Consider the following 15,510-nt stretch of genomic DNA (forward strand, 5'->3'; position numbering starts at 1 on the left):
TTTACAATACATCGGGGTTTCCACCAAAACGCCGAACGGCTTCCAACACTTGTATCACCTGATAAAACCTGCCGATCAAAGATCAATGACGGAGCCATTTTTGGCCCAAACAAATATTCAAGGTCTGATAAAGTAAAGGCGCGTCAGGCTTCAGGAAGTCTGTGGGAGGAGCCTCTGCGGTTGAGATCACGTGCAGCTCAAAGGCACGGGCAGCTTATGCTGTTTGACAGGTTGGTTGTCTTTGAGCTTAGGGGAATCGCGCTCCTTTCTGCAAGCATGTAAACAGAGAGGGGTTCTGTGAATGCCCACACGATGAGGTATTATCATCCACCATTGGCTCTCACAAATATTTTAATTGAACTCATTGGTTGGTTAACGTGTCTTTATTTTATTTTTGCTCGTTCTTGATTGACAGCTCGGCGATTATCGTTCCAGTTCACGGAAACACATTCACCCGGACAAAGGAAAGTGATAATTATACACTCCCTTCATTTTGTAATTAAATATAGCAAGATTGTATTACTTTATAGCCATACGTTACTGAATGTCACCCCTCACCCCTGTGTCATTCCCCCACTAACTCTCCCTGTGTTCACCTCCCGAGGCTCCTGCAATCAGCTCATTCCCGGCACAGGTGTTCCTGTCAGTACCTGCAACTCATCTCCCATCAACCCGCACTCTATTTAGTCTCTGTTCATGCCACACATCACTGCCAGATTGGCAGTGATGTTTCCTGCTCTCCAGCACTTCAACCCGACCTCCCGTGTTTCGGCCCTGCCTGAAGTTTACAATCGATTGACAACAGTAGTATTCAACACTTCATAAGAAAAGCATTTCCTCTTCCTCACAACTGCAACCTGTATAAAACTTTCCCACTGTATGCGCTGGTCCAGTTGTTTTTGTTGACTAGCCTTTATATCTGCTGCAGGGAAGTAATGAGACCTTTATCCTTTGTTTTATTCTCAGACCCCGTGCTGCTTCTTTGTAACCATTCAGAGCCTCTTTTGTGTGTGTGTGTGTGTTTTGTGTGTAGTTGTACAAAGCCATGAGTGTTTGTGCTTTTGTTTAGTCACATATAATATGGGGGTGCAAAAATCCGAATAATGTTCAAGATATGAGTAGATGATCCTCAAGATGGAAACACACATTGAAATTCTATCATTTTGATTGGAACTGTACATATTTCTTCTGTACTTCTTGTCTCCTTCGAACCGATCCATACTACCGTCCGAGCATCCTTCCAACACATTACTCCACACATTTACCCCCCCCTGTGCCCTTCCACTCTATTCTTACCTCTCTTCTCATCGTTCTCCAGGCTTGTGAAGGGGAGAGCCGGGTTGTCCGGTCATCATGTGCACACGGGCCTTTCCTGACCCGGTCCCTGAGTGCCAGCTGTTCCCGCGGGAAGTGGAGGAGCCAGAGGAGGAGGTGGCAGACGAAGCCAGGGAAAGGGAATCAGACAGAGACAGCGCTGTAGAAAGTACACTCGGTTCTGACACCTCTGATGCCCTGATCAGACCTGGGGACAAGGAGGACGTATTGGGGGACCCGTTCTTCCCTGGGGACAAGTAAGCCATTTTCCATCTTACTTCTGCTTTCCTGTCTGTCTCTCTAAGGTCATTGTTCAAGACACATATCATTAGTGTGAAGAACCTTTTTTGGATGAAAATCAATATGGGATATATCTAAGTATAACACATGTTGTCTCCCTCAGGTGTGGTCAGACCAGCATCTCAGTAACCTCTGACCTATCGACGCGTTCTTCTGCCTCTCTGAACGAGGAGCAGTTTGAGGACTACGGCGAAGGGGAGGAGCCAGACTACGCTCCCAGCAGCCCCTGTCTGGAAGACGAGACTCGTACCAACGGGTTCTCTGACCTCGGCTCCTCCGTTCCATCAAGGTAAGAAGCAAAGAAACGTTATTTAAATCCTGGGTGGGGTATTGGTGAGGTACTGGGATGAAAACGAAGGTTTTGGTAGCTGCACTGAACCAAACATTGTACAAAAGTACATCAAATCATTCCAATAATATCAGCCTGTAATGTCCTTGCGTAGTCCATGATTCTTAGCCATTCCACCTGTTGGCTTCAGGATTTTAAAAGTGAAGGTAACATTTCACCAAAATACAAAACCACACAAACACAAAACCTTAATTTTCTGGGAACAGTCGCAGTGGTGCTATTTAAAAAAAACAGTGTGCAGGATATCAAAGCAGAAATTGAATGAAATCCATGAAATGACACCTAAATAAAGAACATTTTCATTGCCAAACATTTAAATATTGAAACTTGATTATGTCTTTCCACTGCATCCTACTTGCTTGATTTTTAATGTAACTTATTATTACAAGTTAGCATGTCACAAGAGATAATAAACATGTGCTAACTGTCACTTACTGTATGTGGGTGATGACAAGATGATTACCTGGTGAGCTGACGTACTTCAATTCATATCCCGAATTGTTTTGTGACAGAGAGCGATTCACTGTAGCGAAACCAGAAGGTTAATGCTGCACAAAGGTTAAACAATGACAAAAACGCTGTCCTTTCATAGCTTCAACTCCAAAATTATACACTTGAGGCTCCACTCCACTCCCTTCATGACTCATTATTCAAAGCGTTGGCTGTTGCCGTGTAGCTGGAGAGTTTCTACCCTTGAGGCCATTTTAATATTTGTCAAAAGCCCGTGTTTAATGAGATTAGGTCTCTAGACTTATCAGTTGGCAATGCTCAAACCAAGCCGACTAAACTCTCCAAACAGAGTTGACATGGAGATTTAAATACAAAAGGAGACCCAGATTTGGAGGCATATTTTTCAGCTTAGCATGGGAAAAACATTTGAAAGACTAAAATAACAAGTGGGGTTAAAGGTATACAAAAAATATATTTTTGTTCTTGCTTTTTAAATGTTTTGATTTTCTGAGGTTAAGATTTTAAGTCTCTCCAGTAAACTGGGAGAAAATTATGTGATATAGCCATTATTTGACATGATACCAGATGGTGTATGTTTATTTGTTCATTATTCATTTCAAGCAAAGTGGTATTAGTTCTGAGGTCCTTCGTAAAAAGGAACTTGTCCCAGAGGACCATCTCATTTGGGGTTTCCTTTCTATCCTAGTCGAGTTTCATCTACCTTTGTAGTTCATTAAAAAAAAGCTGACCATGTTTGTTGTCTGTGTGTTTACAGTGCGGGCCAAACGCCTCGTAAGGTGCGTCAGCATTACACTGGTGAACTGATGGATGTCTACTGTTCACAGTGCAGCAAGAAGGTCAACCTGTTAAATGACCTGGAAGCTCGCCTCAGAAACCTCAAGGCCAACAGGTAGGACACACACTTCAAAGATACTGCACTAATTCAATATGTTTTTATCACGTATTTAATGGGGAAGGAGTTTTTGGCCTGCTCTTTTACTGTTCCCGTTATTGTTCCTTAGCCGCTTATCACAGTGAGCCTGTTAAATCAAATTAAATCAAGGGCATGTATTTGCTAAATAAAAAATGTCATTTGCTGAAAAAATGCAATTTAAATCCCGCTGCAGTATCAACGTATCGATCTCTAGCTTTTAAAATAGCACCCCGGACACTGTGGGCAGAAATCTAAGGTTTTGTTTTTTGTGTGTGTTTTAATGGATGTAAACTTTACTTATAATGGAGGCTTTTTCAAAATTTATATCTTGTAAAATATTCATTCAATTCACTCACCAGAAATCAGTCATAAAGGGGTCTGATATGAACTATCATGCAAAATGTCTTCTGGGTCTGATCCAGAATGAGGTCAGGAAAAAATATTTAATTTTAACTTTGAAAATCCCATTTATGGATTCAAAAATCTGGTAAAAATACACATCACTTTGTCTTTTCATGGTTGATGTATAAAGATACCAAGAAAAATTTAGAACCTTTTGATCCAGATCACCATGTGGATGCTTGTAAATCCAATTACGAGGAGAATGAGCTGCTTGTCGGAGGTCTGCGCTCTCTGAGTGCTTTTCTAGTTAGACCCACAATTCCCTCTTAATGAATAATGAAGTAGAGATGGGAAGAAAAAAAGAGTTGGTGAGTGGAAAGAGCAAGAATAGAAAAGAAACGAGAGTGAATGAGATGTAATTGAGCGGAGTGAGCTGACGGGAAGTAGATGCTGAATATTTTTGTGGAGAAAGTGGATTTTGATGGAAGATTATTATTGCGCTATGCGTTGAAGGTCTTATAAGAGGAAGCAGCATTCAAACAGGAAGTAGTAGTATACTGAGCAGCATATATTATTTAAGGGATCATTTGTGCACATCAAGGGTCTTTAAACACAATTCATTTATTTAATTGGACACAGTGAATTTAAACCAATGAGTTTACACAGACTGTAAAATCCTTGTCCTCCTGTCCCTCTCAGACAGTTATTGAGCTCACTGAACCAGGAGTGAAATTGTGTTTACATTATTGTCCTTCACTGTTCCTCTCTGCTTCCTGAATGACCAAAATCTCAGTACATTGTTGAACAGTGAGTCGACGCATATCGCTGGAAATCCACAATAATAAATTCCTTTTTTTTTATGCTTCTCCGTGTAGCCCCAGCAGGAAAATCTCCAGCACTGCTTTTGGAAGGTAGGTCTCTCACCTGTATGTGAAGGGAAGCCGCTTTCAGACAACCAACCAACCACGCTCACACTCACACACATGGACAATTTAGTGTCGACCAATTCACATAAACGACAAACTGGAGGTGGGAGGAACCCGGAGAAAACCCAGTATTATCTGAACATTGTACTCTTATAGCCAATTCAGACAACCAAACATGCTCACACTCGCACCTATCTGAAACCATGTATGATTTAAAAATGCTTTATTTCTGTGTAGAGAAACTTTAAATCTCAACTTGTCGTGGTCCGCTAGTGTGTACCAGGTGAAATGTTTTGTAGCCAAACCTTTTTTTGCACTTACAGTGATTTATAGTGACAGAGTGAAAATGCCCTGTCAGTAACTTGATGAATGTATTCAATATACCGGCCGGCTCTCTCCCTCTGTTCCCTCTGCTGCCCTTTTTGTCAGCTTTCACTGCTTCTTTGAGTCAACTGATTTCTTTATCAACTCTTTCTGGTTCCCAAGACTCCTCTCTAAACTCCTGTCCTCTTTCGTCTTCTCCTGCATCTCCTCTTTTCCCTCTGTTCTCCCTTCTGTTTGCGCCAGTTTGCTGTTTGACACTGTCCTTATTGTCCTATATCATCTACGTCACTGCAGGAGAGAACACACTTCTTTTCACTCCTGCATTGTCTTTCACATATTGTCTCTCTCTCACACACACACACACACGCGCACACGTATACAAGAAGACTGACTCTGTTCACAGCAGATTTAAGTGTGTGTGTCTGCGTGTGTGTTTGAGCAGGCAGCTGCTTCACAACAGCAACTTGAGCAGCAGTAACGGCAGCACAGAAGACTTGTTCAGAGACAGCATCGACTCCTGTGACATCGACATCAATGAGAAGGTAGCGAAGTGTTTGCTAACATGGCTAAAGTTCTCGTGATGAACAAACAGCCCTTACAGCTTCTGTGTGGCTACTTCAGACGTATAACACACTTATTTAGCCTAAAACGGTATGTGCGTCATGGACACCATTTCTGAGCATGCATTCTTAAATATAATTGCATTTGGTTGTAAACGCAGGTTGTGGTAAACGGGTCTGTTTCTGTCTGTCAGGTGAGTTCTCTGGAGAAGAAGGTGGCATTGCTGGAGAGCGAGATTCTGGTGAACGGTGATCTCAAGTCCAAGCTGAAGCAGGACAACACGCAACTAGTTCACAGGTAAATTCAGAAAAACTCGATTCCATTGTGACGTTCAGCATTACTTTAGTTATTGTATTGAGTGATGCGCTCATCATTGCAGAGTTCATGAGGTGGAGGAGCAGCTGAAAGACCAAGAGATACGAGCGGAACAGAATCTACAGGAAGAGCTAAGGAGACACCGAGAAGCCTACAACAAGATGGAGAGAGACAAAAGCACACAGATAGAGCTGCTGTCCAACAGGTGAGAAACATCCAGTCTAGTCTGTTCGGTTTATTTTTAAAGCAAATAATCTGAAGCTGAGATGTTTGTTTTTTTAAACCCTTGATGTGCCAGTCTGTGCAGAATCAGAAAGCCCTCCTGATTGGGCTGTTGTCTCTGGAGTTGCATCAAATACTGTGCACGTCTGCGTGGCTGAACAAACCCCAGTCTGAACGTATGAACTAATGCATAGGCATTTTATATCTGTAGAGTTAACCAGCTGGAGGAGGAAAACGGGGATTTTTCCATTCACATGTGCCGTCTCAAATCCCATACTGTGAAACTGGATGAGGTAAGTAATGCTTACATTTTGTTTAAGTTATTGACGTGAGTGATGTCGCTCTGAAAAGACTACAACACTAATTTGAGAAGGAAATACCTGATCTGCATGTATGAAATTGAATGTACGAAAATATCATCTGCTTTGCCATATCGGTAGAATTAAAGCCCCTCGTTTATCGTGGGTGTTGCGTATGTGTGATGCTCTCACACATACGATCGTCCTATGAAAACCAGAAGCTGACTTTGAATATCATGCACACAGTCAATGAATCTATCATATGTTGAATGTTGGTATTCTGTGATATGGAATGTGCTGTGTGTCTTCCTGATTTGACACTGCTGAATCCATAATTGCATGTATGCCTGCATGTCTTAAGGAAAAGCAACGGATGACAGACAAGCTGGAGGACACCAGTTTGCGCCTGAAGGATGAGATGGACCTCTACAGAAAAATGATGGATAAACTGCGACAGAACAGACATCAGTTCCAGAAAGAAAAGGAAGAAATGCAGGAGGTCGGAGTGGCTTCTTGTGTGTGTGTGTGTGTGTGTGTGTGTGTTATCAGATACAGGTGTCGCTCTTACACAGCACAAAGTTGTTCACATTTTTGCTCTGTGTGTAGCTGATAGAGGACCTGCGTAGAGAGCTGGAGCATTTGCAGCTCTTCAAGCTGGAGACGGAGAGGCCTGGCCGCGGTCGCAGCGCCTCTGTGCTGGCTGAGTTCAACAGCAGGACCAAAGAGGTGGAGCTGGAGCACGAAGTCAAGAGGCTGAAGCAGGTACTTCCAAAACGTTGTTGTGCGCAGCTCAGTAAACGCAGCCGATGCTTATAGATGCTGAGATACTCATGAAACACTTCTCAATCGAAGGAAAAAGAAGGTTCGGTGAGATCTACACGAAAGACGGTGTCTGAATCGTCTCTGTGCTTCTGTAAGAAGATCGTGCTTCAGTTGTCTGCAGAGCATTTGTTTTTATTTATTTCAAACAATCGGATTGTATTTATAGCCCATATTCACAAGTAACGCTTTGCCTCTGAGGGCTTTGCAGTCTGTACGGAGTAACACCCTCTACAGTTCGACCACTGAACTGGGTGAGGGACAAAAAGAAGAACCACAGATGAGGGCTCCCTCTGATGAACCATTGACAATCGATATTAGAAGTACAGAGAGCAGCAATCAAGACAGTCACCAACAGAGATCAGAGACTGTGGAAGTTGAAGCTGAAGAAACGGAGTTCAGGAACCAAATGGTAATCCAGGCCAGGTTTCCGCTGTTGCCCTGGAGCACGTTCACGTTCCCACTGGATAGCAGGTTGATGGCAGAACCATCACGAACACGACACCAGGAAGCGGGAAGATAAGGGAGAAAACTCCCGGCGGTGAGCATGTTGGCATGGAAACTACGTCATGACAAAGTATGAGAGAGTAGTAAAAGTATTTCTTGTTATATTTTAATGGAGTATGAAACTATATACTCACACACAGATACAAACCATTGTTTTATTTATTTCTCACCTCATCATGCTACTAATAGCCTCTCAGGATAGGCATTTTCCCTGCAGCTGAACGTTACTTGCACATTTAATATATTATTGAAAGTACTACATCTCCTGAGAAGACAATTCTGCAGTTCATTTGAAGTTACACTTACAGCGATTATATATAAAAAAATATGTTTTAATATAAGAAACTGGTTTACGTGCTGCTGGAAGAACGCCAAGTGGGCCAACTTCACGTGACAGTTTATGTGAACGTCTTTCGTTGTTTATGTTAGCATAGCTAAACTGTCACTTTATTTGACATTCACATTCCTAGCTGCTGTTTCCGCTCGTGCGAAGAGAGCCAACCAGGTGCCAAGTAAACACCGGCGATAAGGAAGTGCTTTTCAGATTTTCTTTCTGATAAACCCCATTTGATGATATACATCAGACGGCGTGCTTTCAAGTTCCAAAGCAAACAGAAGAGGCTTTACGTCAGTAAAACATTACCTCTGGAAGGCCAGTCTGAAAACTGCTGATTTGTTGTGAATGAGGCAATAAAGTCCACGGTCCTGCTGCAGCCTCAGACCAAACATGTCACACTCAAGCAAGCACGAAAATCAATCAGCCAGCTTCAGCCTGCAGGTCGGAGCCTCCCCAAGATACTCTCATACAGATTAAATTATTAATAATTATGTGGCTGTGTGGAATTACCAGCTCGACTACTCAGAATAAGTGCTCCCCACCGCACCTTCGACAAATCTTCTGCTTGCCTGCACACCTCTGTTAATGCCTGTGTGTGTCCCAGGACTTTATTCCCCCTGAAATCCAGCACCTGGTGTTATCTGGGGCTCGGCTCTGCCCCGGTCTGATGGTGAAATTGTTTCTGTGAATGTTTGACCTCCCGATTAACCACTAATCACAATGAGGTAGTGCGAATCTGTGGAGCTGAATCGGGGTCAGTGCTGCAGTGCCCCCCCCCCCCCCCCCCCCCAGTCTGACTGATTCAGTAGAGAACAAGGGGAAAGCAAACTGACCTCTTCTCAGTGTTCAAAGGCAACTTTGATCATCAAGCTTTCATAACAATGCGGCGGAGCAGTTTGTTCTGTAACACGCATGACCCTGTACGCTGTAAGAAGTGACGCATCATCGTCTTCTGGGTTGAGTGAGGCTTGAGTAGCGGCCATTTTCAAAAAGCATCATCGATCCCGACGCTCGCGGTGCAGACACTCGTCTCGCGCTCATTTTGAAGTCCCGCTCATTCACCCAACGTCCCGTTTCTGTATTTTAGGAGAACCAGAAGCTGAGGGAGCAGAATGAGGAGCTAAACGGTCACATCCTCAGCCTCAGTCTGTATGAAGCCAAATCGCTGTTTGCCACGCAGACGAAGGCCCAATCCATCGCTGCAGAGATAGAAAATGCATCCAGAGACGAGGTAACATTGTGAGAGTGACGTTGTTATTGTACTCAAATCTCTGTAATGGCAGGATGCTCCTATATATTAAAATCGTTATCCCTAATCTTCGTGGGCGATGATACGTAAACGTGTAACGTGTTTTGACAATTAAAAATGAAACCATGTTTTACACATTTTTCCCTCCCCAGTTAATGGAAGCTCTGAAGCAGCAGGAAGAAATCAACTTGCGCCTGCGGCAGTACATGGACAAAATCATCCTGTCCATCCTGGACCACAACCCCTCCATCCTGGAGATCAAGAAGTAGCGGAGGCACAACTGGAATGATAAGCGTTCCGATTCTCGTTCCAGTTGTTGGATCAGAAGCTGCAAACTGAGGGAGGAATCTGTGCAGCAAAGCAGAGGGAACTGCAGCGTCATAGAAACGGGGACGTACAAGTAGACTCTGGTCGCCCCCTGCTGCACAGCGAAGGGTCTCTAGCGTTAGGGTGACACCATGACTCAGCTTGATCTGCCCTCCTTTATGCATTCACTGTTGTTGCGCTGGACGGTAGGCACTGTCACTGTCACATCTTTGATATCCATCATTCAGCGTTCTTTGAAAGAACGACGTGACCGACCTGACACGGGATCCTGCAGGACACTGCATACTAGCAGACCGAATCAGGGGTGAAAGAGACAAACGAAGGATCTGGAGACAAGTGGTCAAAGAACGAAAACGATGTAAAGCATCTCTCACAAGAGGATGAAACTGACGGCGTTGGCAAAGTCGCTGATGGCTAATCGAAGGTGGAGATTTTCTGTTTTTGCTCCTCCTTCAGGACAAAAACGGCAGCACTTGCATCGTCAATCAAGTCCCATAGTGAACTTACTTCACTGACAAGCAGGTCTTTGTTGTGTTGGGTAAACAGTCAAACATCAAATTATGAAGCTGAAGCAACTGAGGAATGTCTGTCTCTAAACTTTAGCGTCGGTCGCTGCTATTTGCTAGCAATGCATGAGCTTGAAAAAGGAACCTTGTGGTGAGCCACAACCCAACGTTGCTGCACAGAACAGTAAGGATGTGATTGTACAGGTGGATTTAGGGTGACTGATTCCTCTCTCTATACTCAGTGAAATCATCTCAGATACTGTACATGTACAGAAGATTCCCTTTGTTTGGTACAAAATACTAGATGAGAAATCTCACTGTAGCTTTTAGGTTACGGTTGATTTTTGTAAAAATTGTTAGTTCTCTGAAACGCCCTAATACTGTAAATATCTTTAATGTACTACTGGAAATTTCACTGTCTGTGTGGACAAAATGCTGTTTTGACTTTAAATCGATGTAATTGTTTTAAGAACAGCTGTAATACACACGTGCAGTATTCAGTATGTAAGGAAGAGGGCATTTTTTTGGATACAGGAAACGATTACAATCTGCTGTATTTAATTCTAAACGAGTATTGCACAAAGGTTTTCTCGTTTCATTTTGCATGGTTCTCTTCATCTGTCGTGCCTTTTGAAGACGATAAAAGTAATGTTGCTAAAGATTTAGATTTTTGAAGCTGCATCTTTTCTGACTTTTTCTTGACTTGTAAATGCTGTAATTATATAGTTATAATTTGTATTCATGTGCCACTCACCACTCTTTTTCTATGATGCTATGAAAACTATTTTGTACAATTTAAGGACTTGTGATTGCTTAAGTGTTCTATTCGAAAATCGGTTGAGCACAAAGCTTTATATGGTACCTGTCCTGTCACAGTAAGACTTTTCTAATACTTTTTTTTTGCATTTGTTTTTTGTTTGTCACGGTGAGTCCATTGCTTTTCAATTTGCTCTAAACTAGATTTCAAATAGTCTTCATTCCTAGGAATGAAGTTGTGATCAAAATTAACTTGTTTTTTGTTTTGTTTGTTTTTTGCTTCACAAATCCTTTAACTAGCTGCTTGTGCCATTCTAGATTTTGAAAAAAGTAAAGTAAAATGTAGAATCGGACTCACATTCACTGTAGCTTTTGTGATGGTGTCACAATAAATAGCAATAAAAAAATAGCACTACTTGGGGAAGCGATGTCTCGTGAATATTCTGTCATTTCAATCGTTTTATTCTTGTCATTTCCAGGTACAGATAGCAATTTCTAAAACAAACTGCGTATTATAGTCTAAAAGATGTACTCTGAAAGGAGAATGCAGTGAACCTCCATGACTGGAGTTGAATATCAGCAAGCTGAGAGAGAGAGAGAATTTTCATTGTGTCTGAAGTTTTTGGGTATAAAATACGTGAAAAGCAGGGCAAAGGATATGTACAGTGTTACATTCCTGTGTGATATAAAGTCTCATTACAAACGGAAGTGATGATGCAATTACTTCTGTTTGCAGTTACTTCAAAATAGTTTCTCAAAAACCTCCTCGCAAGGATTTTCCCCTGATTGATGGAATGAGCTTGAGGAGGAAATGCTCCACGCAGGCCAGGGTTCAGAAACACTTGTCTCCAACACAAGGCCATCTATGTAATGCATATTATATATCTATTATGATGGAAAATTAGTTATTCTTGATGCTCATTTCAGTTTTTAGGGGGTATTTTATAGATGATATACCGTACTATCATGGCCCTAAAGCTTAACATCTATACCCAGTATTCAGAGCTGGCAACTCATCTGTCCGATTTATTGATATGTGAATGCTAACTTGGAGATTCGAGCCCAGATACATGCAGTCCATCTTGGATCTGTGAAGGTTGGTTTGTGAGTGAGCAGAGGAGGGACAGTCAGGTCATTCAGCTGGAGTTGCTTTTTGCTGCCGCTAGGGGTCGCTATTGTGTTATAAATAATTAAAAAATTATATTTCAGACTATTTTAAATAGTTTATCGCATTCGTTTGTACAATGTTATTTATATAGCTAGATTAAATCTGAACAACAACAAAAAAAACATATCACACAATTGTAGTTTTCTGCGTTATCATTTGCTGCGCATCGAGCGATCCTCCGGGGCTGGTTGACCTGCGTCGAGCTGTGCGGTCGAGGTAAGAGTGGCCGCTGAATCGAACCGAACACGGTTTAAGAATCAATTATATTATTACTTTAATCCGTTCATCGAGGGTTTAGTTATGCGCTGCTTAAGCGGGGAGGGTCGCTGCCAATCATAAATGAAGCCACTGTGACAGCGCTAGCTGTTAGCTGTTAGCAATGGAGTCGCGCCAGGTTAATTAATGAGATGGGTGTGATGTAAAATGGGAAGTCTGCTTAAATACATTTATATATATATATATATAAAAGGGCAATAAATTAAGAGACAACACGCAAGAAGTTACTTGCGGATGGTAATGAACGCGTCTTGATCGTGGCTGCGTGGAACGCAATCCACGAGGTTTTTAGTTCTGCTTTGTGTTCATAGAGCTTTAATACGAAGAGGAGTCGAACCAAAGCAGGTTTGAGCTCTTTAATGTCCCAAAGAGCTCAGGGAGAAAAAATGATCAGCAGCATTCAGAAGGTTCGTTGTTGGGAGGACTGAGCTGCTGCTCAGCTTGACTTTTGGTTTTACCAGTAAAGGTGACGGGAAGGTCATCATTTCGGATCCGTGGAAATTGTGGATGGCAAAGTCTGTTTGGTGAAACGGGATGACTCTCTGCAGGAACAGGCCGTCCGTAATTACACAGAGGAGGCTTTTATAGGAGCCACTCGTTACAGGATGGATGGAGGAGACGGGGAGGTCGGATGAGTCCATCCTCAGTCGGGCCGGAATGCTCGGCTTCTGTGGGGATATTTGACTCTTATAGAGGAGCTTCGCTGCAGCCGAAACCACGTAAATAATGGAAACGACACGGCAGGAGAACGAGAGAAGCGTGCTCGGAGCGCTCGGCCATGAAGCGCCAGCATCTGGAAGTTGCTCGTACCTCAAATTCACGCTCGTGTCTCAAAGCAAACCTTTTCTCGCGTCTCGGGACGAGATATTTCTGTATGTTCCGTCTCTTACTGTAAAATCCACATGAGTTGCGTCTTTGATTTGAACAAAGTTTTGTGTTCTTCCACCTCAGATATGCTTTGCAAGTCTCAGAATGATATGCTGTACGAGGCTGGCGGGAGAGGAACGCGCCGCCGCCGCCGCGCCTGGAAATCCAGCTGTCAGGCCGCCGGTCCGCTCAACGGAGCCATTCCTCAGGACGGCGACCCGGCAGCTGCCGTGAGAACCGGCAAACCAGCCTTCACGCTGCACGGCGCCGCTCCCCGCTGCCTGGTTAATGGTTATATCAACAAAAGCCACAAGAGCAAGAGACAGAAAAGCACGCTTCTGGACATCCGTGACGCCTCGGCGGCCGGCGTGGTCGGCGGCGCGGCCGTCCCCGGTGGCAGGTCAGTGAACGGGACCGCGGACTTGCCCGATGTCGCTTCGCCCTGTAATTCTGAGCAAATGGCTCCAGAACCGAGCCTTCAGCGCCAGGCGGTGCTGGGCTGACGCGGGACAATCGAACGTACGTCCCAAAAGAGTGGAAATAGTCCTGCAATCACAGAAAATGTTCTGTCACAAAAAAATAACAAAATAAAAAATGGAAAGTATCCAAGAGATTGAATCCTTATCCTCGGAAGAACAGCATACCTTAGTGCCTCTTTCGAAAAATGAGATTCGTCCAATTGCCATGTGGACAAAATGCTGTGGCGATAAGTCGTATTAAAATGTAGACTTTTGATCTTTAGTGCACCCCCGTCGTCGCTGCCACAAGTGGAGGAGGACTGGGAAAATGACATCCAAGACGTGCCGCTGTCACAGACAAACCGGGACGAGGCGAGTTTGGGAGGCGAACCCTACGGTAAAAACATTTCACAGCTAATAGATAGTGTATACTGATACCCCCGAATATGTAGATGTGCTTCGTAGTCCTGTTTGACTGTCTAGTGTTGTTACTATAACGTTATCTTTACGTTTCTACTCCAGATGAGCTGTTCATTTTTTTTTAAAGTGTTTTGCCCCGTCCAGATCCAGAGGACGCGCTCCCGTTAGCTCTGCGGGGCTTGAAGCTAAACCACACGGATGCAGATTATCTGGCCCTGGCAGCCAAGTCCTGCCTGCAGATGCGGCACCCACTTCCCATCCAATGGTCCACATCCCACGTTCGCATTGTGAATGACCAGTTTGCGGATGCCGTGTGGGAGGATTGATGGAATTCAATGTCAGCCCTCACTGGCAATGTAAATATTTTAAGGATGAGACCGGTTTCAGGTTTGACTATAATTTGCTTACTCCGCATAATTTATTTTCTCTTCCAAAGAACACGAGGGAGGAAATTCAATTTAAAACATAGTCTAATTTAGCGTAAATGCGAAGCTTCAAGAACCTGTTAATCCCGTCATTGGTTGAATATTCCGTATCGGGTAGAGTCTCGGTTGCTTTTATTTATTTTCTTTTATTTATAAGTTATATTCAGCTTTTACATTTGTTTTATATTGTAGAATATTAATTTGTGAGACTTCTGTGATCTTAAAGAATGATTTTAGCTAATTCCATGTATTACCGTTGTGCCGCTTCTGTTGTTGCTGGAAAATGGTTTTCCTTTTTTTCCTAAATATATAACACCTCATTAATTTTCTGAAATGTATTCCAATAATTGAAATATGTATATCTGTTGTCACAGTAAGATGCTCTCTTGTTTTTCTCATGTGCTGCTAGATTGGTTTGTTATGGATTAATATTATCTGCCTGTTCACATTTCCCTTTTCACAACTACATTAAATCAAATTCTCTTCCGTCTGTGTGCGTGACCCTCATTCATTGTGACATTTTGGGGATCTTTGCAGTGGTAATTACGACTTTCGCCCACTAGATGGCAGAGTGGTTATCGGATTGCGTTTATCTCGAACCTCTTCCACCCACCTTTGGGAGTTCATTGGGTTCGGTCCGAAGGACTTTGGGAGGGATAAGGCACTTTGGCGCTCTCTCTCTCTCTTCAGGCAGAGCTGGGCTTCATTTCTGCCATTCAGAATGCAACTAAAAATGGAGGCAACTCGATCCAAGCTGAATGTCCTCTAATAAGTCTGCAGACGCCTTGCAGATAATAGACTGAGGTGAAATCCACAACTGTGGTTAGAATTGGTCGCTTTTAAATTGGTCAATTTTAAAGGTTTATCTTCAAGCAAAGGTATGAAACCTCAGATCGGTCACTTCCAAAAGCAGAAGAAGTGTGTTCATGAGTTCCCTGCTTTCTGTGTATGTCATGGTTTATAATGAGAGCGAATGTTACTGACGGAGTGTGGATAAGGAACAAATGATGGTCTGTTACATTAGAAATGAGATTCTTAGATTATGTACGCCTGAATGCA

General features: G+C 43.1%; 1 protein-coding gene across 1 annotated transcript; it reads left to right on the forward strand.

Annotated features, from left to right (window-relative positions):
• Positions 1-1,353: 1,353 nt before the first annotated feature.
• Positions 1,354-9,658, forward strand: rab11fip4b (RAB11 family interacting protein 4 (class II) b). The gene is made up of 13 exons (XM_068751181.1): positions 1,354-1,571; positions 1,718-1,903; positions 3,189-3,323; positions 4,565-4,600; positions 5,382-5,481; positions 5,694-5,797; positions 5,880-6,020; positions 6,249-6,330; positions 6,698-6,835; positions 6,943-7,103; positions 8,594-8,669; positions 9,087-9,230; positions 9,401-9,658. Exons 1-13 carry the CDS (start codon positions 1,354-1,356, stop codon positions 9,515-9,517), a joined length of 1,638 nt encoding a protein of 545 aa, XP_068607282.1. The 3' UTR covers positions 9,518-9,658.
• The last annotated feature ends 5,852 nt before the right edge of the window (positions 9,659-15,510 follow it).

Source organism: Brachionichthys hirsutus, chromosome 17 (genome assembly GCF_040956055.1).
Source record: "Brachionichthys hirsutus isolate HB-005 chromosome 17, CSIRO-AGI_Bhir_v1, whole genome shotgun sequence".
In the NCBI taxonomy this organism is placed as follows: Eukaryota; Metazoa; Chordata; class Actinopteri; order Lophiiformes; family Brachionichthyidae; genus Brachionichthys; species Brachionichthys hirsutus.